The 23,928-nt window shown below is 39.2% G+C and overlaps 1 protein-coding gene across 3 annotated transcripts in view; it reads right to left on the bottom strand.

Moving 5' to 3' along the window:
• The window catches only part of ZNF385A (zinc finger protein 385A), a 288,914-nt gene that overhangs the window by 8,776 nt on the left and 256,210 nt on the right, over nt 1-23,928 (bottom strand). For all 3 annotated transcript variants that reach the window (XM_063428400.1, XM_063428391.1, XM_063428381.1), the window contains 2 exons: nt 1,879-2,163; nt 1,284-1,462 (listed from right to left, as the gene is read on the bottom strand). In XM_063428400.1, the coding sequence (XP_063284470.1) occupies nt 1,284-1,462; nt 1,879-2,163 (464 nt within the window). The remainder of the gene's footprint in view (nt 1-1,283; nt 1,463-1,878; nt 2,164-23,928) is intronic.

Here is a 23,928-nt window from a genome sequence, read left to right as displayed (position 1 = left end):
CAGCATAGTCTTAAAAATAGTTGTCCTGCCCTTATTTCCTTCGCCGCTATCCCTGCGGCTCACCCTGCTTCGCCTTCCCATGGAAAGCATTGCAAGGCTATTGCACATGCGTGGCAAAATGCCACCCTGCGCCAATCAGCATCTTCTCACAGCGAGTCTTTAAATCAATGAGGAGCGTTCAGCCTTTTCTCTTATATATATATATTTTTTTTTGCATAGAAAAAGCTTGTGAAGGGCGAAGGTAGCCATCAGACTATGGACAATGTAACCTTCTCTCAGTCTCCTTTTCAATCTGAGCCGGCCTGCATGGACACTGGACTGGCTGGCACACCCAATCGTGTGGTCCCTCTCATTTCATTTAATCTCTTTCAGGTAAGGAACCTTTTTTTGTTTTTTTGTTTTTTCACTACTTCCACTGCAGTTTGAAGCTTGAATCAGGAAGCCTCTGACTGGCTCAGCCAATCACAATATTTTCATATTTTTCTCACGGTTTGTGTGAATGGGGAAATACTGCTAGGCTGAGCTCTCAGATGATGTTCTTAGCCTATCATTGATGCCCCAATCAGAAGGTTCAACCAAAGTATTAATTGGGTTTGAGAAAATATATTTTATGTATGTATATATATATATATATATATATATATATATATATATTTTTTTTAGAGAACATTTTTTTTAAAAACTGGTTAAGTTGTGTCTCTCTTTTTTTTTTTAATTTGGTTAACTTTTGGTTAATTTCTGTGACCTGAAAAATAAAGAACTGTTCCTTTTGCATATTTTTTTGTTGTGAGATATTTTACACACACACACTTAAAATGTAACGTTTTAAACAACTCCCAGTTTACTGAATAAGAATATACCTGACGGCCGGCGAGTAAAAATGGTACCCCTCGAGATTTGTGGGGGTTCCTACGTCCATGTCAAGACCATGGGTAGCAATTTTCTAAAACTATGCAACCTCATGGTCTGGATCAACAAGTAGAATCTTGGTATTTATCACTAATTTAGGTGGAAGACTCTTTCATGCTAGTGCTCAAGACCACCAACATTTAGGGATTGACCAAATGAAAATATATATTAAAATATGAATTAATCAAGGCCTAGATGACTGGTATGACAAACACTATCTTTTTTTTTTGATGGCTTGATAGCCCTAAGTAAATGAATTCAAGGTGGTTTTAAAGCTGTGATAGGACATTTGCCGTACAATTAACATTAAATAAAAAACACAATCTATATAGTAGGCCACATGTAATTGGGCCCAAAATAATACAATATTCTACCTGTTTAAGTTGTCCTTCTGAGGTGACTCTAATATTACAGATCTCACAGTGGAAAGTCCTCTCCTGATTATTGGAGTCTGCAGATCCAGTGGAACCATTGCTCAAACCACCCATTCGAGGATAGGCCTTAATTGGACCCAGCCCACTGCGAGCCTCAAGTATAGTCTTGTGCTTGGTACCTGTAAACAATATAATCAGTGAGTAAATCACATTCACAAATAAGAATGTCCCCAATAACTAACAATCTGCAAGTTTTGCTCAAAATCAAGAAAATATAACAAAGAAAAAAGCTGAGTTTGGGCAAGCTGGGCAGCTGTATTTTTTCCTCATCAATAATCTAGCTTACTTTCTATAAATGACTGCAACTTTGTAAATCCAGTCTTGTAAAAAAAATACATCCGGCAAATAATGCATTTAAAAGAACAAGCTTTTGGCTGCCAATACCATTATTCTTATTGTAAATAAACATATCCTCTCCTAAGTGCAAAGTGTCCCTCCCAGATGTTCCAAAAATCTGCAAACCGTGCAGATTGGTGAATGTAACCTCCAATAAAGGCGGAGGAATGCATGGCTGGAAAATTAAATATAATTTCACCTTTGTTATGGGCCTCCAGTTGAGAAGCAGAGTTTACAGAAACCTTGCAGAGGGCACAGTACAACTGTTTCTTGGTTCTGTCATCATCACTCTCTGACGTAGATGTGCTTGTTCCACTGCTGGCAGGAGCTGATGAAGAAAGTGGCTTTGTACACCCCAAGTCTGTCTCAGGAGATGCATACTGATAGCTTGCTTCTGCTGGATCCGTGTTCTCATGTAGCATGATTGTTTCGGTTTCCGGGCTCTCTGCAATCATCAAATCTGCTCCATCACTTCCATGCTGATCTAATGCAAAAAGAGAACAAAACATATAATACCTTGACTGGGTATTGCAAGAGTAGTCAGCAAACATGCTCGGACAGCAAACATGGAGTTGGAATGGCTTTACATTGAATGTTCTGCATATACAATGTATTAAGAGATACAATTGTTACAACTCATTAGATCTGAAACTACTTTAAAGGAACACTATAGGGTCAGGAACACAAACATGTATTTCTGACCCTATAGTGTTCAAACCATCATTTAGGTGATTTGCTCCCCCTTAGCCCCCTTAAAAGGTAATATAACTTACCTTATTTCCAGAGCCGTGCGGGTCTGTCGGTGCTGGCCCTGCCCCAGATCCACCTCGTTGCTGACATCATCAGAATTTATGATTTCAGCATATCCAATGCTTTCCCATAGGAAAAAATGGGAGGAGTGGCCACTGCAGGTGTGCCTAGGGGGCAATGTAAACACTGCCTCTTCTCTGAATGGAATGAGTATACTCACCAGAAATACTATATTAAGTTGTAGTTGTTCTGGTGACTAAAGTGTCTCTTTAATATCTAAAGGATGGATTGACCAGCTGCATCTTGCCATTTCCAATATTGTGGGTAAATAATTGTAGAGCCCATTGATCAGTTGGAATAAGTGAAGTATGATCTTGCTCTCCATGCTTTATTCTGGATAACGTTTAGAGAGTGAACTAAATACAATTACTATAATCAATTCTCACTGGCAATGAAAAAATAATTCACATCACACTTTGAATAATTATCAGTACTACACAATATAAAAGGTGGCATAAACTGTTACCAAATTTCCACACAAAATGCCATTTCATGCCCCTTTCATAACCCTCCCTGACCCTCAGCAGCTTCCTTATTATCAATCTACTTGTTAAAGGTCCGACTTAACTCCAAACTATGCAGACTCCTGATCTGTCTTCCTTACACATTGTTCCTTTTCTGTTAATGCGCTCAGCCCACCCTCCCCTGGCTGGCACGTTTAATCAATAGTAACAGTGTAAAACCTTTTCTTCACTTACCAAGCCCTGCATAACGCCTCTCTGTATGTCTAAACACCCACCATTCTTAACAAATACTCCATTTCCAAATTACAATTCTTCTCCCAAGCTGCCTCACAATCTCAGATTCCCAAATATGCAGAGTCTTCCCATTTTATTTATTTTGCCCAACGCGCACTACGTGTATTTGTGCCTCACCTTTTCCTTTCTTCTTTAGATTTTAAACTTGTGATCAGGGATCTTCTAACCCAGTGTTTCCCAACCCAGTCTTCAAGGCACACCTACCAGTCCAGGATTTAAGGATTACCCAGTTTTGTCTAAGGTGTTTTTTCTTTTTTTTCTAAAAACTCCTTAGACAAAACTGGGTAATCCTTAAATCCTGGACTGGTAGGTGTGCCTTGAGGAATGGTTTGGGAAACACTGTTCTAACCCGATGTTTTGGTTCCCTCCAGTTGTCAGTTAAGTGTTGTTATATATTTTACGTATCAAGTGACCGTGACATTCATAACACATGCTTGTTGACATTGGTGGCAATTTAGTCTCTGGACACAGAGTCAATGACATGTTTCTTTTAATATTCTGTCACACTGTGTGTGCAAATGATGAAATTTGCAGGGATCAGTTGCTTGTTTCTGTTTTTTATTTTATTATTTATTATTTTTTAAAATTTTTAAATGTATTTTAGTAAGCTCAAGTTTACTTCATGTGTCCACGAGAAAGATCGTTATTGTAGTGGTATTACAGTGCCATACCAGATTACGTTATCGGATTTTTATCTATATGGTTTCTTTTTTTGCTTTAGGCTCAACTGAGTCTATATATAATTATATTTATACAGGCACTTGGAATATGCAGATGGTAATATGCTTTGTAAAATATTGTAATTCACTATACAGTATGGATTGCATTTGTGCATATATACTTCTCTTTAGGATATATGTTCTGATATGATGTTGTGCACATTTTTTGTTGTATGTGTCTTTTATTATTTAAGTATATAAAAATTGATGAAAATTTCTTCAATAAAAAATAAAATATTGAAAGAAAAAAAAATTTGCAGGGAATATATGATGTCACACCTCGCAATTCTAACAGCCTCCATTTGTCAAATTTGAGTTTTGTGCACAAAAAAAGGTAATTTGTTTCTACATGCCCTTCAGGCCCAATATTGCCAGACCCCTCCCCCTGTGGAGTATGTTGGTTTCGCATAGATAAATCCTAGTGTTATAGCTTCATATGCTTTGCAGCAGCCGCAACGTGACAATCAGCATAATCTGATGCAAAAAAATGACTTTGCATCTAAGTGCGTTGCCCAGTAGACATATTCTATTTAACAACAAATCCAGTGGTGAGGCAGTCATCCATTTCTTAAATAATGCCAGTAGGGGACTGATAAAGGTCTGATTGTGGATTGGAAAGGTCATTTTACCCTTTACTGAGCTGGCATTACTGTAACTCATTGCTTCTACGACTGTGGTGTACACAGTGATAATACAATCTGTCAGACTACACAATGTAGAGTTACCGGACATTAACAGGATAACACATTAAACACATTGATGGAAATGAAATAATAAAGCTTGATATTAAGAAACCTAACAACAATCTGGAGGTATATACTCAAAATTGCCGAAAAAATGGCAGATCGGGAAAATGCTAACTTATAAATATAATATATTTAACCTAACTCTGCTTTTCAACCTGATTGATTTGGATAAGAACTATGATAATCCATAAACGAATATTGTCTAATCCTAAATATTTTGATATTATTATAACTATACAGCCGGTTAATCAGAATTTTACAAATGTATCTCATAGGAACACACAATAGGTATCTTGGCAGTATTATATATTTTAGGTTACAGCATTTATCTGAAGTGAACAGAAAATAGATACTGAAAAAGTGTTTTATATGAGTAAGTGACGCGGGTTTCAGCCTCTCTGCCTTACTTGAAAACCACATGGTGGCTTTTTAATGAGTAAGCACTGGCAGTACAGTCAGCAATATATTATTAAAATAATTCTTCACACCTCACTTGTCATCTGCATTCTTCTCTTCCCAAATTACTACACACATCCACTGCATTGTCAGAGAAACCAGTAGAACAAGGCAGATGCCTCTGGCATCATCAAGTTTAATAACAGTGCAAAAGGCAAAGCCCTTGTTAAGTCTTAAACATTCATTCTACAACCAAATACCAAAATCCTGAGTTTGTACATAGTGCATGCAGTATAGAGATGTTACTGCCTGGTAAAGCAGATATTGGTTCCACAGTATCCGTCATGAAAAAAATAAATGTACCCTACATGTACAATGATACATTTAATCTGCTCTCATATTGAAATGCTTATATATTACTTTAATTACAGCCCGATTGTACTGAAATTGACAATTTAATATTAAAGTGACACTATAGACATCAAAACAACTTGAGCTTAATGAAGCAGTTTTGGTGTATAGATCATACCCCAGCACTCTCACTGCTCAGTTATTTGCCATTTAGGAGTTAAATCACTTTTGTTTCTGTTTATGTAGTCCTAACCATACCTCCCATGGATGTGATTCATCCATGGGAGGTATGGCTAGGACTGCACATGCATGAAAAAATATCTTAATTTTCAATCAGATGTTAATTTGCTTTAGAACTTTTTATCTCTTGCTCTATAAATTAACTTTAATCACACATGGGAGGCTGCTGCTGCAGGCTCTAGAAGAAGAATCTTAGCACGAACGTATACACGATTGCCAGTGTAGATACCCCTCAACCGTGTATAGACAATTTGCATAATTACAAGTTAAAATATTTTATTGCAAACTAATTTTGTTTGCAAATTATGCCTATAGTAACTTCTGAAATGTACACCTCTGCAGCATCAAAAACCACCAAGCTGTAAGCTTCATAGTGCTGAACACAGAGACTGGCTGTGTGTTTAGCTCTCTGTAGCAGCTCTTCTCCTCGGAGCTGATTTAACTCCTATCTTGCAGAGAATTCAGTAGTGAGCCTGCAAGGGCATGATCTAGACACCAAAACTGCTTCATTAAGTTAATATATCCTATAGTGTTTCTTTAAAGTATAATAATAATAAATGATAAAGTATTTAACCAGGAAATGTACATTCAGACTTCTCTGATTTTCAAGTACGTACTGGGGATGTTACCTTAACCCAACATCCTGGGGTTGTTACTATTACCCAAATTAAGGGTACTCATCACCCTTTATAAAATATCTTTTTCTCACAAGCATTATTTCTAAAAGAAACATAGATGTACAATATAGTTGTATAAATGCCACATTACACATTCCACCACAAATAAGTAAGATAACTACACTGCTACCTGCAGCCACAAGGAGGTAAGAACGTAAGGATCAAGTGGCCAATCCAATGTTTTCCTGCAAGTAATCGCAGAATATTTTAAATTGTAAAAAAAAAAAAAAGTGAAGAAGTGGCAATCTCCTAAGAATAATAGCACAAGGACACAAATTGTTACCAAAAACTTAAGTTACAGCTTAAGGTTTTTTTTTTTTTTTTACACAGTTTGGTTATGGTAATAAGATGTAATGAGGAGCATTGAAATCCAACTGGAGTAATATGTATCATATTTATCGTTAGCCTTATATAACAACAAAAATATTTTCAACAATAATTATAAATGGCATAAAATTTGCAAATATTAACATACTAATTCTTTAAAGCAAGGTCTTTCCGAAATACATAAATAATATATAACATTTAATGTAACGAAAACTGCCTGCAGCTTCTCAGCCACATTTTCAATTTGCAGTATGTATACCCCACACCAGTACTTGGGAACTTTTTTTCCAATCTCATTTTAAAGGTTAATCATTTTTAGTAGGAAATGTTGATGTTAAAGCTGTGTGTTGTCATTTACTATTTAAATGCTAATCGGCATCACTGCTTTATATATTTATATATTTCCAATGAAGTGCTGTAGGTGCTGTGCCCCTACTAGTTAAACCCTGCAGTAAACATTGCCATTTTGTAGCAATGTTTACATTGCAGGGTTAAATCACACTTCTAGTGACTGTCTTCCTGATAACTACAAGAGGCACAAACCCTGTGAGAATGGAGTCAGACTCGGTTCTCAATCAAATGCTGCTCGTAAAGGCCCATCTGCTTGGCGCAACTCAGCAATTTGCCACACATGCACACTGGCCTCCCTATAAAAAGCATTGGGTGGGGCTGAGATCATAAATCTTGATTATCTCAGCCAGTAACAAGGGGTGTCACTGGCGAGGGCAGAATTAAATGTAAACACAGTTTTTTTTAGTGATTACATGGGGGAAGAGATCTGGTAATCCAAACAGCAGGGCTCAATAGTTTGTATTCCTACCACTATAATGTTCTTTAACCCCTTAAGGACACATGACATGTGTGACATGTCATGATTCCCTTTTCATTCCAGAAGTTTGGTCCTTAACAGGTTGAAAGATACATTACTATAATTATATTATTACTATTATTGCTGTGGAGCTCTCTTATACATAATATGGCGCTCGTACAAAAATAGAGACAAAGGGATTCGGGCACAGAATAGGGAGGTATGCAGTTATCATTTAAGCCAGTTGTTGCCAAATTTGTCATATTTTTGGCATACTTAATGGAAACCATATTTTCAAGTGCACACCTACTTCTTTTTCTTCTAACCTTCATAAGCAGCTTAAAAATATCACATTTACTTGAAACTTTCTAGAGAGATATACATACTTCAAGCCACATTAACTTATTAGTTTTAATTAATTGCCAGATGGTAATCCAAATTTTAATGCTGACATTCATTAAAACACGTTCATGGACAACATTCAACCTATTATAGCTCTGAAGTCATTGTTTTTATGAAATACTTCGAGGTGGATTGAGGTACACAAATGTGCTACTAGTTGAAAACCACTAATCTAAGGAAATGTACCTATGCGTATAAGCACTTATTCCAAATGCCAGCATTGTCGCCTTATTCCTAGCCTGCAGAGATGGAGACATGTATTATTGAGATATAAAATTGAGGTGCGCTTAGATTCGATGGCGCATTAGATTTGAGTAAATATGGGTAAATACCGTATTTATTCGAGTATAACGCGCATTTTTTTAAACCGATTTTTAATTTAAAATTAAGGGTGCGCGTTATACTCGAATAAATATACCTTCCAGGACCGCCGGGCTCATTACAAGCCCGGCGGTCCTGGGGGGGTGGGCAGCAAGCATTTACTCACCTCCGTGCAGCTCCTCCAGCTTCCCAGTGTAAATCTCGCGAGACCCGCGGCCAGCTCTGACGTCGTCAGAGCTGGCCGCGGGTCTCGCGAGATGTACACTGGGAAGCTGGAGGAGCTGCACGGAGGTGAGTAAACGCTTGCTGCCCACCCCCCCAGGACCGCCGGGCTTGTAATGAGCCCGGCGGTCGGTATTATCGAGCACCCACTCGAATATTTATTCGAGTATAACAAGCACCCTAATTTTAGATTAAAAATCGGTATAAAATTTTATACCGTTTTTTAATCGAAAATTAGGGGTGCGCGTTATACACGTGTGTGCGTTATACTCGAATAAATACGGTATATTTAAGATGCTAAAATACCTTTTTTATTGGACTAACATAATATTTCAAAGAAAAGTTTTCGAGAGTTTTCCTCCCTTCCTCAGGTCTGAATCTATCAGATTGATCAGTATTGCTTCAGACCTGAGGAAGAGAGGAAAACTCTCTCGAAAGCTTGTCTTTTAAATATTATGTTAAATATTATGTTAGCCCAATAAAAAAGGTATTTTAGCATCTTAAATATATTTACCCATATTTACTCACCTCAATTTCTGAAACCTGGAAGCCGAAAACTGTTTTTGCAGACGAATGTAAATGCGCATTTATACAAGAAGATACTTCTACACAACATTGTGCTACAATTAAAGTGTTTATTGCCATATACCATAATAACATTGGTGGAAGTTAAATTTTAGTTTTACATGTTAAGTTTATTTCTTTCTTAAGCTCTCTTTTAGGAACAAAATTTGCCTGTGTGAATTGACCGTAATGACATTTGCCTGAAATTTTCAAATGTTGCCCCGAATGTAATGCACCACCGCATCTAATTGGCATTCAAATTTTGGAATCTTTATTTTTTTTTAAAAAGGGTGTGCATTAGATTTGTGTAAATACGGTATATATACCGTAGTTCATCTCAATATATACATATGCCCATTTCTCAGCTGTGCACAAGATTATCTATCAGCTGATTGAATAAAGTTTCCATATTTCATCCCATTGCTATTGATAAACAGTTACGGTCGAATACAATGCTGAGCTACATAGAGAAACGAGTGATTGCCAAAATTAGGGGAGGTGTCATGTCTACAGTTATTCACTTATTTCCATGCTAGGCCCTTAGTAAACCTTTGTACTCCATGGACAATTTAATACATGCACCAGGTGGGTCATAAATTAAATGTTTTCTAAGAGACAAGTTCCCGAAATGCAGTGCGTAGGCGTATTTTATCCTCATTTATAACGCTAATGCCAATGCCATAATTAATGTAACTATCAGCCTGTGTTCAGTTATTTGGTTTTCATGAATGGAAGGTCTGAAAAAACCGTCTAAAAATAGATCACCATAGCTATCATAGCCCAGTGAAACCTGGCTGGAGTCTACGGCAAGCTGTTAAAGAAAGGATTTCTGACTCTGAGTAGCATATTGGAACTGTGAGGAAATGTCTTCCATATACTAAGGCTGTTCCAGAGAAAGAGTAATAAAGTTTATTGTGGTTGCTATGCAACCAAATGATTCTGTTTGGCAGGGTTCTTGGCTGGAATACTGGGCGTGTTTCTGTGTATTTTATGTGATGGACACTGAACTCTTGTCTGGGTGTAATCCAACACTGTGAGACCCACGAACAAGGCAGCCGAAGGGAGAATGTAATATCATCCTATAGCCAGAGTGCTGTTACATACTAAATTAACCAATGAATGAATGAATGAATGAACGTTCCAGTTAATATCAGGAATGGCAAGTATATTTTAAAACAGAAATACAAAGAGCGCATATTAAAACTAGAAAAAAAATATATAACAAGTGTCGGGAATCGGACATGGAAATAGACCTTCCTACGTGGATTATAGACAATGGCAACGTTCCTGCGTGTCTTAGACACTCGTAAGGCAAGGTCTATCGCTGCTTAGCAGGTGGTCAATCATTCTTACATTCAGGAAAAGGTCCCAGTGCTTGTAGCTGGTTTATCTGAAGGAGAATTATGTTCTTGGATTTCATTTAATGTTGAGTATGGCTTGTGTTAAAAAAAAAAAAAAGTCCAGCTTGATGGTGACATAATTTCTATTTACTGTTTGACCATAATAGGAACAGTTGTTAGGAAACTGTCATCAGTAGGCAATTGCACATAGGTGGAAAGACGCCTGGAGGCTGAAAGCATGCCATGATCATGCACCAACCACAGGCATTACGTCTTTGGAGTCAAAGCAAACTCAAGCACTCGTAACACCTCACTGTGTATGTTGGCTATTGTTGACTCCATGGGGATCAGCAGTATCGAGGTACATTTTGATAGTTGCATTGAATTTAGTTATGAAATTAATAAGGAAATGAGAGATGATTTGGTAATTTGTATCCAATGAACACACACACACGTTGTTTGTATCAGCAAATGAGAAACAATTATTCCCCCAAATCATGAGATGAAGAAGTTTATCCTTGCCTTGCAATGACCCTGACCCTGGGTCTAAAATAGACATGCCACAAGGTGAAAGGTTATTTCGAAAAAATGTGACTGAAGAAAATATAATGGAGTTGATCTAAGTTCAATTTGAAATTAATTGGTAAATAGCGATTTTGCCAAAATATTTTAACTAAATGAAGAACTAGGGAACACTGGGAGACATGGGGACACTGGGAGACATGGGGACACTGGGTGACTTTGAGACATGAGAGGGCACTGGGAGCTATGGGGCACTGAGACACTGTGATACATATGGGACACTGTGATATCAAGGGGACATTGGAAACTTGATAAAGACCTGGGTACAGGTCAAAACGTTGCAGTGTCTAATAACTGCTTAAATCTATCACAGTGAATGCCTGAGATTTTTTTCTTTTATACTAGGGGACACTGAGACACTTGGGGGCACTGTGAGATATGGGGACACTGAGAGACTAGAGGATTCTTAGAGACTAGGGGACACTGAGACACTAAGGACATTGAGACCCAGTCGTACTTCCTCACACCCAGTCGTACTTCCTCTACTACAAATTCATGTTGCGTTTACACAGCACAGTCCTTGCCCTCGCCAAACAGTCATACTTTTACTCCCTCATTAGCTCATACTCCCGCAATCCCAGGCATGTTTTTAATACCTTTAACTCCCTTCTTTGCCCTGCTGTTGCCATCCCCAAACTAACCTTACAGCCGATAGCTTTGCATTCTACTTTACCGACAAGATTGAACAACAAAGGAAAATATTCTCACCACTTTGCTGCTCTATTTCTCAACCACATCTGGATCATGCCTTTCCTACCCTTCAGACTTTCTCCCCAGCTACTGAACAAGAGGTGGCTGCGCTTCTCCTTTCCTCTCGCCCCATCACTTGCCCGCTTGATCCGGTCACGTCTCACCTTATCAGATCTCTCTCCTCTTGTCTTGTGCCTTCCTTAACACACATCTTTAACTGCTCTCTCTCTTCTGGTGTTGTCCCTGCTGCCCTTAAACATGCTACTGTAGTACCCATCTTAAAAAAAAACATCTCTTGACCTGTCCTGCCCTTCTAACTATCGCCCCATATCCCTGCTCCCCTTTTTCCTAAAGCTTCTGGAAAGACTGGTCTTTACCCGTCTGACTTGTTTACTCAATTCCAACTCTCTCCTTGACCCTCTTCAGTCTGGCTTCTGCCCCCTCCACTCTACTGAGACTGCTCTTATTAAAGTCACTAACGACCCAATCACAGCTACATCCAAAGGGCACTACTCCATACTAATTCTTCTTGAACTCTCTGCTGACACTGTTGACCATGTTCGCCTTCTCCAAACTCTTCAATCACTTGGCCTCTGTCACACTGTCCTCGCTTGGTTTTCCTCCTATCTCTCCCAATGCTCATTCAGTGTCTCCTTTTCTTTTTTTTTTTTTTCAATTCTTTATTTTTGACGTGCAAATACATAGTACAAGCAGGCGAGAGGTGCCCCAACAGCAGTCCTCAGGCTTTTCCACGTGGAACATGTGGGGTACATGAATATCAAGCACATTTTTTATATTGTTATCAGGCGTAAACAATTAAATTTAAACATAGAGTGAAGGTATATGAACGTTAGATCTTTGCGAAGGCCATGTTAGAAGCCACCTAGTTAGTGCATTGGAGTGTCATTAGTTTTACAAAAAGCCTCTCATTTTAGTATTAACAACATATTGGACTAATCACACTGCTGTAACATACATTTTCGGTGGCATTAGATATTACTGCACATTCCAAACACATATACAGAAGGTGTCACTGGTAGGCTTCAACACAAACATAGATTTTATAATTTTATCATTAGAGTGATCATTTTATCATTAGAGTAAACATTCAGGCAATGCGTGTAAACTGTAGGTATGAGTATGTTAGGCTAGGTATACCAGCTATCATATTGCGCTTAAACGATATGCTCATAATTGGGTGCTTGGTAGAAGTGCTTAGGTCGCATTGCTTAGCGGCAGGCTTAGGGAGCCATGGCCCCCACCCTGCGGTTTACACTAGTGAGAGATATGGGTCTGGTCTGGTGTCCCCATATAGGCTTGCCGTGTGTGCGGTAAGTGTGTGCAGATGTTTGTGGTCTGCTGGGTAGGTAGGTGGCTGTGCTCCTATCCTTTGTATGCGTGTACTGGTACGAAACCTGTCGGTTATTGGTGAGTCGCTCAGCTAATTTACATGCATACCCAACATTCTGGATCAATTGCATTAACGTGTGTCCGGGGCAGTTCTACTGTTTCAGGGTATAAGTATCACAGTTCGCTATGAGGGTGGCCCTGTGCATGGCCGGAGCGAAAACAAGATTTTCATTAGTGGATATTTAGTCCTATTTACTGTGGCTGTCTGCGCCATTGTACAGCAAAGACTCTGTCCCTCTTGTGCTCTGTGTCGGATTCCAGCTCAGGGGGTGATGTGAGGGCTGGGGGTAGCGTCGAAGCAGTTTCCCCCCCAGAGCCCGGGCTGTTTGGCAGGCCTGCACCTCTTGGCCTTGTAGCTGGGTCCTCGGGCAGGAGGTCGCAGTTTTCTTCCTCGGTCCCTGCGTTTTGTCGCCGCCAGCGGTGTTGAGTCTGCAACATTAGTGGCCGGTGCTCCTGGGTAGCGTCCCCGGTGGCCTTCAGCTCGGAAGGGCCTTGTAAGTAGGAATGAGGAGTTGGTGTGAGAGGGGCGCCTGGGGGGTCCCGGTTGTTCTCTGTCCCCTGTTCAATCTGGAATAGTATAAGTAGTGCTGGTGATGTCAGGAGCCTGTTCCAGTGGCTGTTATCTGCCCCTGCTCTGCTGTGTCGCCTCTGATCCCCACCACCTAGTGCACGAGGCAGTCAGTCGGCCGCCATCTCAGGGTGCCGTGTCCAGGCCGCGATTTTCCGCAGGATGGGTAAGTGTGGTGAAGTGTAGCAGTGGTTTGCCATGGGAACCGGGATGACCCCCGCCGGTCCGGGGGGGGGGGGGGGACGGGGCAGCGGAGCGCCGACCGGAGAACTGGGAGAGCGGCCGTCTCACCCCAGCTCAAGCCTTCCTAGGCCGCAGACCTCAATCAGGTTACTTTGAATCCGGATCGGAACTTGAGGGGTATCCCCGTGTTCAGCGGCAGCTAGTGAGTCCTGTGGGTCCAAAATTAGGGCTGTAGCTGTGATCGGATCGCCGTTAGCACCGATATTCCGGTTCTGGTGCAGGAGCTCAGACGACATGCGTCTGATCCGGTCGGCGGTCAGGCCCCGCCCCAGTGTCTCCTTTTCTAATGATAACTCCTCCCTTCATCATGTCTCTGTTGTAGTCCCCCAAGCCTCTGTACTTGGTCCCCTTCTATTTTCTCTTTATACTGCCTCTCTTGGAAAACATATTACCTCATTTGGATTCCAATACCACCTGTACGCTGATGACACTCAGATATACCTCTCCTCCCCGGACCTCTCCCCTGCCGTCCTGCAACGTGTCACTGCTTGTCTTTCTTCCATCTCTGACTGGATGTCCTCCAGCTTTTTGAAACTCAATCTCTCTAAAACTGAACTCCTTGTCTTTCCTCCTCCTAATACTGATCCTCCTCCTTCGCTCTCCCATCAAGTTAGTGGTACCCACATCAGTCCATCCTTGCAAGTGCACTGTCTTGGCGTTATACTTTATTCTGGCCTCAGATTTGAGCCTCACATCCAGTCTGCTACCAAATCTTGTAGATTCCACCTTAAAAACATAGCCCACATCTGCCCCTTTCTCACGCAAGATGCTACTAAGGAGCTTGTCCATGCTCTAGTAATCTCTTGCATGGAATATTCTCTCCTAATAGGTCTTCCCACAAGTCATATTGCCCTGTTACAGTCTGTAATGAATGCTGCCGCCAGATTGATTTTCCTCTCCTGTCGCTCCTCTCACACCTCTCCCCTCTGTCAGTCCTTAAATTGGCTTCCTGTATTCTATAGGAGTAAATTCAAAGTACTAATCCATACCTATAAAGCACTGACCAATTCTAGCCCATCCTATATCTCTTCACTGATCCGCAGGTATGCCCCTTCTCGGTCTCTCCCATCTCTTTAGGAAAGCTTATGGCCTCCCAGAGTAACCTCTACCTTACATACCTGTATCTTGCTCTCTCCTAAAGGGCAGCACTCTACTCTCTCCTCCAGCTCTGCTTCCCTCCCACCCTTTTTGATTGCTACCTCCTGTCCTGTTGTGTTTTAAGCCCCACATCCTATAGACTGTAAGCTTGTTTGAGCAGGGCTCTCTTCAACCTATCGTTCCTGTAAGTTTTTGTAATTGTCTCATTTATTGTTAAATCTTCCCCTTTGATAATATTGTAAAGCGCTACGGAATATGCTGGCACTATATAAATACCAGTAATAATAATAATAATGTACATGCTTTTTTAATTGTTTCCTGTCCATAACCAAGAATCTACACAGATATTTACTTTTTTCTGTTGAATAATTTGTAATATATGCATGCTGAACTGAAAAGTAAGTTTACACATTGTTTTTCAGAACAACAACAAAAAAAAAAGTCCAAGAAAACTCTGCTTTTTTTTGGTCTTTTGTCAAACTGCCTGAACGATCAATAACTATACTAGTATTAATAATGTCACTGAAATTGCATGGAAATCAGACACAAAATAAAATCACTCAGCATAGCAGCTATATAATTGACATTTAGACCATAAATAAATTATGCACTTGCCCCCATTCTGTCTCTCTGCAGAGATACTGTAAATGCCTCTTCCTGCTCTGACCAAAAAGTAAAAAAAAAAAAAAAAAAAAAGACTACAGACTTCTGTCTAGACTCTAATACAGGCTTCCCCAAACTCCGGCCCTACAGATGTTGCTGAACTACAACTCCCATGATTCTATGAATGAAATAGATAGGCCGAGAATCATGGGAGTTGTAGTTCAGCAACATCTGGAGGGCTGGAGTTTGGGGACGCCTGCTCTAATAGATAGACTCAGTCTAATACTAATAGATAAGGGAGGTGGGGGACATAGGAAGTAAGCTCTCTGAGTACATTTAGCCCAACTAGATGGTTTGATTGAGGGATGCAACAACGGCAAACCTCACTTTTATATTAACTTTTACCTCGTTTCCCAGTGGTGCAACAGCAGACAAGAATTCATCTCCCTGCATCGTCATGGCTGTACCAAGTAGTGCAATACACAGCACAGGATGTGTGGTCATGTTGTCTCCCCATGTACACAGCCAAGTCACAAGGATGTGATGAAATGGGCGCCTTGTAGCAATGAGGGCACATTCTGTTCTTGCTGCAAAAATGGCCCTGACTACAAAACCATGATGACAGTTGAGGAAAAAATAAGATGTCACAATTTTCACTTGCAGATGTTAAATTTCCACTTTCCTACAGAGAATGGCCAAGTGGAATGTTTGAGCCTCGTATATATTACTCTTAAATTCTAATGGCATTGTTTTGGAACCTAAGTTGGGTTCTAATCAGGTTCTTGACAAATTTGAATACTTGTAATTTTAAACATACACTAGACTGCATTTTTTGCGAAAAACTTATGAATCCCATGTTTTAGGAAACTGGCATTGAATTTTTTGAGAGAATGAGAAGAACATGGCAGTGAATGGGTTACATGTCAACTAAAACCAAAGGTGAACTATAATCTATGTTTATTTGTTATAAGAATGAGGAAAGTACTATACAGTGTAGAAACATTTTGCGCAGCTTAGCAAATACATTCCAATCATTTGACTGTGAGACAAAATCAACTTTTTCCAAATTGTAGTATGTGTGCATGGAAAAATTAAGACTTCATAAGTGAAAACATGTGATTGAAACCTGAGAAGTCGAATGTATTGTTATTATCATTGTTCTAGGATGAGCCAATCTATTACACACTGCAGTATAATAACAATAAAATGACAACACTGATTTATTCCAGGGCTGAATGCTTGGACAGTCTTGCTCGAAGGAACACTAACAATTCCAGGTTGCAAAAACACTCTGGTATAAATAGTATCATCTCTGCTGCATCAAAGAAATATAGCTTTCTGAGCAGTTTTATTGCCCAATACATCTGGTGCAATTTTTGACCTACTTTTAGTCTGAAACATTAAAGTAGGAGATTTTTATCTACATGTTTCCAGTCTTTATCCTATATAAATGCATGGTCTGATTTTTATCCTATTGCAAGATTTAAAGTGACATACCTGACCCCTAAATAACTTTAGCTTGCTAAAAAAAAACTTTATGTGTAAAGAGTGTGTCCTATTTTTTTTAATTATGGAAATAGGGCAGATTTCAATAGAACTTGACACTTTTATAAATTATACTGGTTACACCCCCTGGCTTTTCAAGTAGACAACAGGTCTTGTTACTTCCTGGTTTGGTTGCACTGAACTCAAGTGGCAGCAATTGCCCAGACCACCTGCTTTGCAAAGACTTCTCATTGTACTGCATTAGAAAGTCTGTGATTGGACAGCCACATAAAGTCTGGGTGGGGTCAGAAGGGGAGGGCTTGCAAAGGCAGCAGACAAGAGAACTGCAGGTTTGTCAGGCACTCAGTACAGGCAGAACATCGAAAGCCTGCCTGATAGCTTCCGATGCTCTGCTCTACACTGCCGGGCGCCACATGCGCCAGAGATGCTGAATGCTCCCCATAGAGATGCATTGATTCCATGTTGCAATGCAGTGTTTTGCCGCGCATGCTCAATAGCCTCCCAATGCTTTTGAAACGTCCGAGATCATCATGGTAATACCAGTGTGGTGAGGGAGAAAAAGTACGGTAAGTAAAGTCAACTTTTCAGAGTGCTCGAAAGGGGGGAATGGGACCTTAACACCCAAACAGCAACTATAGTGTCAGGAATACATGTTTGTATTCCTAACATTATAGTGTTCCTTTAAGCATTGGATATCTTGTCAAACTAATTATGTCATGTGTAAAATATTGTGACTACGCAGGAGAGTGAATATGTTCAACATTCAGATGTTCTAGCACGACCGAAAATTGGACAAGGCCGTTGCAAAACATTTTCTCACCATGAAAAGCCAGCTCTCCTTAACAAAACCTGTAATCATGGATCCCTAGCCATGTAGAAGAGTAAAATCTTTAGATCTCACGCTAGGGAACAATTTAAGACTCACTTGGGTTTGTTGCAAATTATGCCAGTATCAGAATGTGTTCCTTAAAACAAAAGCTGAAACACTCACAGGGGTAACCACAGGAAACAAAAACAACAAAGCACTTTATCAGTTCTCTCTAATGAAATATATGGAGATATTGTAAAAGCCCTTAAAAACCTTTCTACAATGGGAAACATTCTGGATTGCATCTTTATTTGATTGTCAGTAATGATATCCTCCTCGTATTTTCTTTATATGGTGTTTATCGTTTATGATTTGTTTTTTCCACCTAGTTTTTATCTGTTACTTCAATTAATAATATTTTCATGTCTCACATTTACCATCTCAGTAATTCTCTCAAACTCACTATTCCACTGATGTCTATTTTCCATTTTTTTTGTATTTTTCTTTTTAATTCGTTGTTTTTGCTAACTACATGCTCTCGCTTTTACACCACACATTTAGTGTCACATTCTGCTCTTTATTAGCACTGTCATTCCATTCAACATAAAGCCCCAATCACTTGTTTTCTCTTATATTCACACTATTTTAATCTATGTTGGATCATCAACACTTCATAATGTATCAGTCCTGATTCTTGATTTTAATTTGTGGGGCCAAACAGTGGTGACTCTCTATGACTATCTTCAGTCATTCGTTTATGATAGTGTCCACCTCCAATTTCATAGTGTGCTATAGTGGTTATAGTGCCAGTATTGTCTGGCACCCTTAATGTAATTAGTCAAACTGTTTTAGAGCAGTTTAACTTGTTACCTGGGATCTGCCCCCTGCAGGAATCCCTTTGCTCTGAGCTTACCCCAGTGGTGCACAAACATCTACATCTGTTGGAGGGGAGGAGGTAGGAAACAGCAAGTAAAATCATTTTAAATCAGTTTTGTCTACTTACGATGGGGGTGGGGCAAGGCAGTCCAGGTACCTTGATTACTACAATGCATGTAGTGGTTATGGTGCTTGGAGTGTTCCTTTAATTGTGAGTATTCCATTTACCCTCTGCATTTCCCTCTGTATTTCTCTCCAAGAAACCATTCTTGGTTAATGATGGGATTTGCATTGAATGTATGTATGATGAGTCTATAATATTTATGTTGGCGCCATTGAACAATAATATTTTTGGAATTCCAGGACCTCTGATTTCAAAATCAGAAAAGGTCTATTTGACAAGCAACATAATAATCCCTCTAAGCAGGAATTACCTATAGCTAAAGGATATCTCTATCTATACTGTGTTCATATAATGGTATTCTCAGTTTCATCATGTATTGAAGCTGTACATACTGATGGGACTCCTTCAATACAAGAGCTAGATGTTACGGCAAAGGATCCACTCCATTATTGGCTGTCCCTCATGGCATCATTATCTGCATGGGCAAGGAAGGAACCACCAGATGACACACTTGAAAGGAACATGGTAGTGACAAAGAAATAGTAAAGGGCTTCTCTTCCCTTATAAGGGTAATATTCAATGGACACTCCAATGCTCAGATCCTACAAATAAAATAAGTTTAAAAAAAAAAAATCATAAATTAGTAGCTATACCCCCAATGAAAACATGTAGGCATTTAATAATTCATTTTTCATTGGGGGAATATCTAAAACGTCTTTCAAAGCATGCAGATCTCTTGCCCACTGAGCTAACCAAACCAGGAAGTAACAGGACTGGTTGTTTGATTGACAGTCAGGGGGGTGTAACAAGGTTAATTTAAAAAGTGCCAATTTCTATTGAAATCTGCATTTTTTGTTTAATGAAAAAAATAAGACAGACTTTTCACACGTAAAGCTTTTCAATACGTTTAAAAGTGCTTAAGGGGTCTGAAGATTGCCTTTAAGACAGGATCCTTAAATTCAATTCATACACACACTAACATGTATATGTGGATATATACCCACAGAGTGAAGATACCACATGGTATATTTCCATGTAAGCGTCTCTCTGTCATCACTGTATTTTGGTACACGTTCAAGGGTATATATTTACTGCTTTTTAGCTGTTGGCTGTAATTAGACAGTGTGCCAAGTACAAATACCACAGTCCCACTGTTCAAATTAATGAATGCTTTTCTGAAAAAGAACAGAAGGTGATGTGAAGTGCCACAATGAAATATGTGTGTGTAACGAGGGGAGGTGTCACATGTGTTCTGTGCTTCTGGCATTGAAGGCATTCATTAGCAATATCAAAGGGGTGGGCCTCAGAAGTCATCCCAGCACTATGAGTAAGGGGGCTTGTTTGTTATACAGGCATATTTGTCTATGTAACTGCAGCAGTAATTAAAGTAAAGAAAATGGCTACAGTAAAAAAAATTTCTGACTGTGAATTTAAATATTATTAGACAGGTGCATGTTTAGATAGTAAACTAATTACTAAGAGAGTTTATGCAATGTACTGTTTTCCATCAGGATTCTAGTGCAATTAGTTTTGCATTCAATAGAGAGTTATAGGCCGCTGCAGGTCCACATTTACTGAAGTGCAAGACAAATGGCTTTATCCAGTTTTCGGAACGGCACCATCTACAAACCTGTCACGGAAACCCGCACTAATATGTTTGCGACACTAACAAGTTGTATTATAATGACATGTTCCTTTTGGGGGATTTGTGCTCTTGGGAAGGAGTTACAATCTCTGTGTCCTCAGTTCACATTGCAAAAACAAACACCGACATGGATTGCAAAATCCGGCCAGCAGCAGAGAGAGAGAGAAAAAGACCTGGGATCTACAGACTCGCTGGCATGCAGTTTAACAGAACCTGGTTTATTGTGCATGTGTGGGAGGCAGCCTGTACAGGAACAGCAGAGAATGCTTGTGAGCAAGACCGGAGTTGAAACAAAAAAGGAATGCGCAATGTCAACAAATAAACATAGAATTGCAGGATTGTCAAGGGCACAAAACATTGTTAATATCTTCAGATGTTCTCAGAGGTTAACTGCTGGGGAGCTAAGGAGCTAACACTTCGCTAACTCGAACTCCTAGGAAATAAATGATTTAGGCAAATCTCAGGCAAGAGATTTAACCATTTCAGCGCTACTGAGATGGATTACAAAAACGGAATAAAACCACAAATGCTCCCTCCTAGTGTAATTGAAATAACTGAAGCAAAGCTCCAATATAACTAGAACACGAGTCCATCGATTGTTAGTATGAGGCAAACGGGTTGTTTGGGGGCAAAATGTTAAAGAAGGAAAAATCACAATGGAAAACAGTAAAACGTCTTTCAATATTTGCCCTAGAATTGCACCTGTTTAGGATTGGGAAATATAACACATTAAATAATGAATTCAGATTACAATGTGCAAAACAGGATATTGTTATCAAATCTTTTTTAATCAATGTGTTATTTTGTTTATTTTTTTGTAACTTGTTATACAAGTATTTTTCTTTTATTGTAGTGGGACATGTATGAAAGACAAAGAGCATAATTTTGGCCAAAACAGCTGAGCTAGAAAAAGTATTCTAGCTCTAAAACTGTTTCTGATTGTTTCTATAGGGTTTCAGGCTAAAGCTTGTCAGTTCCCCACAATTCTGGATTTAGAGAATACATTACATAGCTGTGTATCTGTGAAATAAAAGAGGCTTCAGAAATTGCTTTATCAAATGATCTCTGCACAGCTCAGAGCAATAGACCAGAAAATGAACAAACCCATCCACTTCTTCCAGTCTGTCTGGACTGGATATATTGAGTATGGCTAAAATTCTGCACCTCTGCCACAATGCATTGCAAAATACACCTATACTTGCACTTTGTTTTATTGAGTTAGCTTAGTACACATGATGTGCAGGTCCTAAAATGGGCAAAAGGATACATACAGTATATATTCACAATCCAGATTGCAGTGAGACAACATGTACAATGTACATGCGGCTATTGATGTATATTATTAATATTGTATATACTGTATAATGCATATGCTTCTGTCACTGTATGGTGCAATGTCATGTAGTATTGATTTGTTGCTATACATAGTTACATAGTTACATAGTTAGATAGCTGAAAAGAGACTTGCGTCCATCAAGTTCAGCCTTCCTCACACCTGTTTTTTGCTGTTGATCCAAAAGGCAAAAAAAAACAAAACAAAAAAAACCCAGTTTGAAGCACAATTTTGCAACAAGCTAGGACAAAAAATTCCTTCTTGACCCCAGAATGGCAGTCAGATTTATCCTTGAATCAAGCAGTTATTACCCTACATTGATATGTTGTGATGACATCTACATATTACATACTGCTATTAATATATGTTGTATGTAAAACTGATATAGTACTATCTATCAATATATGATATGCTGGCAATGTATTTTAAGAACATATTGCACTTCCTGTAGATTGAAAAATGAATTTGCATGGTTCTACAGATCACAACAAGTTGCCACCCTGCAGACCCCATTTAAAGCATCTAGTCACGTGAAGAGCCAGCAGGGATACAATAATAACAAAGTATTTAACCAGGAAAGGTACATTCAGATTACTCTGTTTCCAAGTACATCCTGGGGCTGTGACATGTGTCCAATTTAATGGTACTAATTTTATCAACCTTGGAAGGATAAAAGGCTGAGTTAACCCTGCCAGGAATTGAACCTGCAACCCCCAAGGGTTGAACAGATTCTACTGATAATGCATTAGCCAATTGCGTTATCTCACTGGCCTTTGTGGAGTAGCTTGTTCCCATCCCATCTCTAATATACTCAGGGTAGCGGTATACTTTAGGTTATACTAACTTTTAACACACCAAATCAATGTGCATAGACAAAATACCATAGATCTGTTGATAAACATAAAACAAATTCCATAATTCTGAGTCTCGTACAGTGTACTCCAGAAAGTGGTGCTATAGTCATGCACTGTAATAGCATATTTGGCCATAAAACAAGCCTCAGGATAGAAGTCATAGTTCAGCGAAAAGCTTCATGATCCTGGAATATTGGGTTCTTTCCAATGGTCTCTAGTCTACTGGAAGTAAGGCTGTTTTCTTATGTAACGTCTCATTTGTTGTCAGTTTCATATTCTTTAAATGTCAGAGATAAATGGAAAACCTCCATTTGTCCATGGCTCCTAGTGTTCAAAAACATCTTATTTTGCAGCTACACCAGAATCCACACTAATTTTAACTTTCATCTGCTCAATCAGCAGTATCCACGGGAATCAAAACTGAGCATCATGCAACTCCTACAGCAACCTGAATTCTAACAAACACTGTCTTTTGATTGGTCAGTGTGGTTCAAGCCTAACATCTCTGAAGAAAACAACCCACCACAAAGATATCTCTTCTCTGTAGCATTTACTAGCCAACTGCTGATGGACCTCACAAAGCACAGATACAAAGTATACTCAGAATGCATTTAGCATATTTTATGAATAAGTGTAGAATGGAATAGCTATATCTACCGTGTTTTCCCGAAAATAAGACATCCCCCGAAAATAAATCTTAGGATGCTCCTAATATACGCCCCACCCCTTAAAATAAGCCCTAGTCGATTTCCCCGAACATAGATACGCAAGATTCCATTCGCGAGTATGTTCCATGAACATAGACCTGCTTTCTAGCACACGTTTTTCCCTGAAATTAGACCTCCCCCCAAAAAAAGCCCTAGTGCATTTTTCAGGGGAAAAATTAATATAAGACCCGGTCTTATTTTCGGGGGAACACAGTATCCTTCATATTAAATATCACATAAACTGCGCTTAAACTATGCAAGTCACAAAATAGTAAAAATTACAAGGAAGACAGATGATCCAAAAACCATACAGATCTGATGAAATACTACATAAATGTGTTTATCAGCAAGCTATATTTGCCATGTAAAATTCACACAGGTTTAATTACTAAAGTGAAAATTTTCAGGAATTCAAGTGTATTTCAAATTTAAGCCAAAATATTGGAATATTGAATTGGAAACATGTTCATAGCCGGTTATGTTTCCAGCTTTATTATTATGGTCTAAAATTTGAAATAAAT

The sequence above is a fragment of the Pelobates fuscus genome, chromosome 1 (genome assembly GCF_036172605.1).
Source record: "Pelobates fuscus isolate aPelFus1 chromosome 1, aPelFus1.pri, whole genome shotgun sequence".
Taxonomy (NCBI): domain Eukaryota; kingdom Metazoa; phylum Chordata; class Amphibia; order Anura; family Pelobatidae; genus Pelobates; species Pelobates fuscus.
The sequence above is the reverse complement of the archived record's forward strand: the minus strand, read 5'-3'. Positions and strand labels throughout refer to the sequence as shown.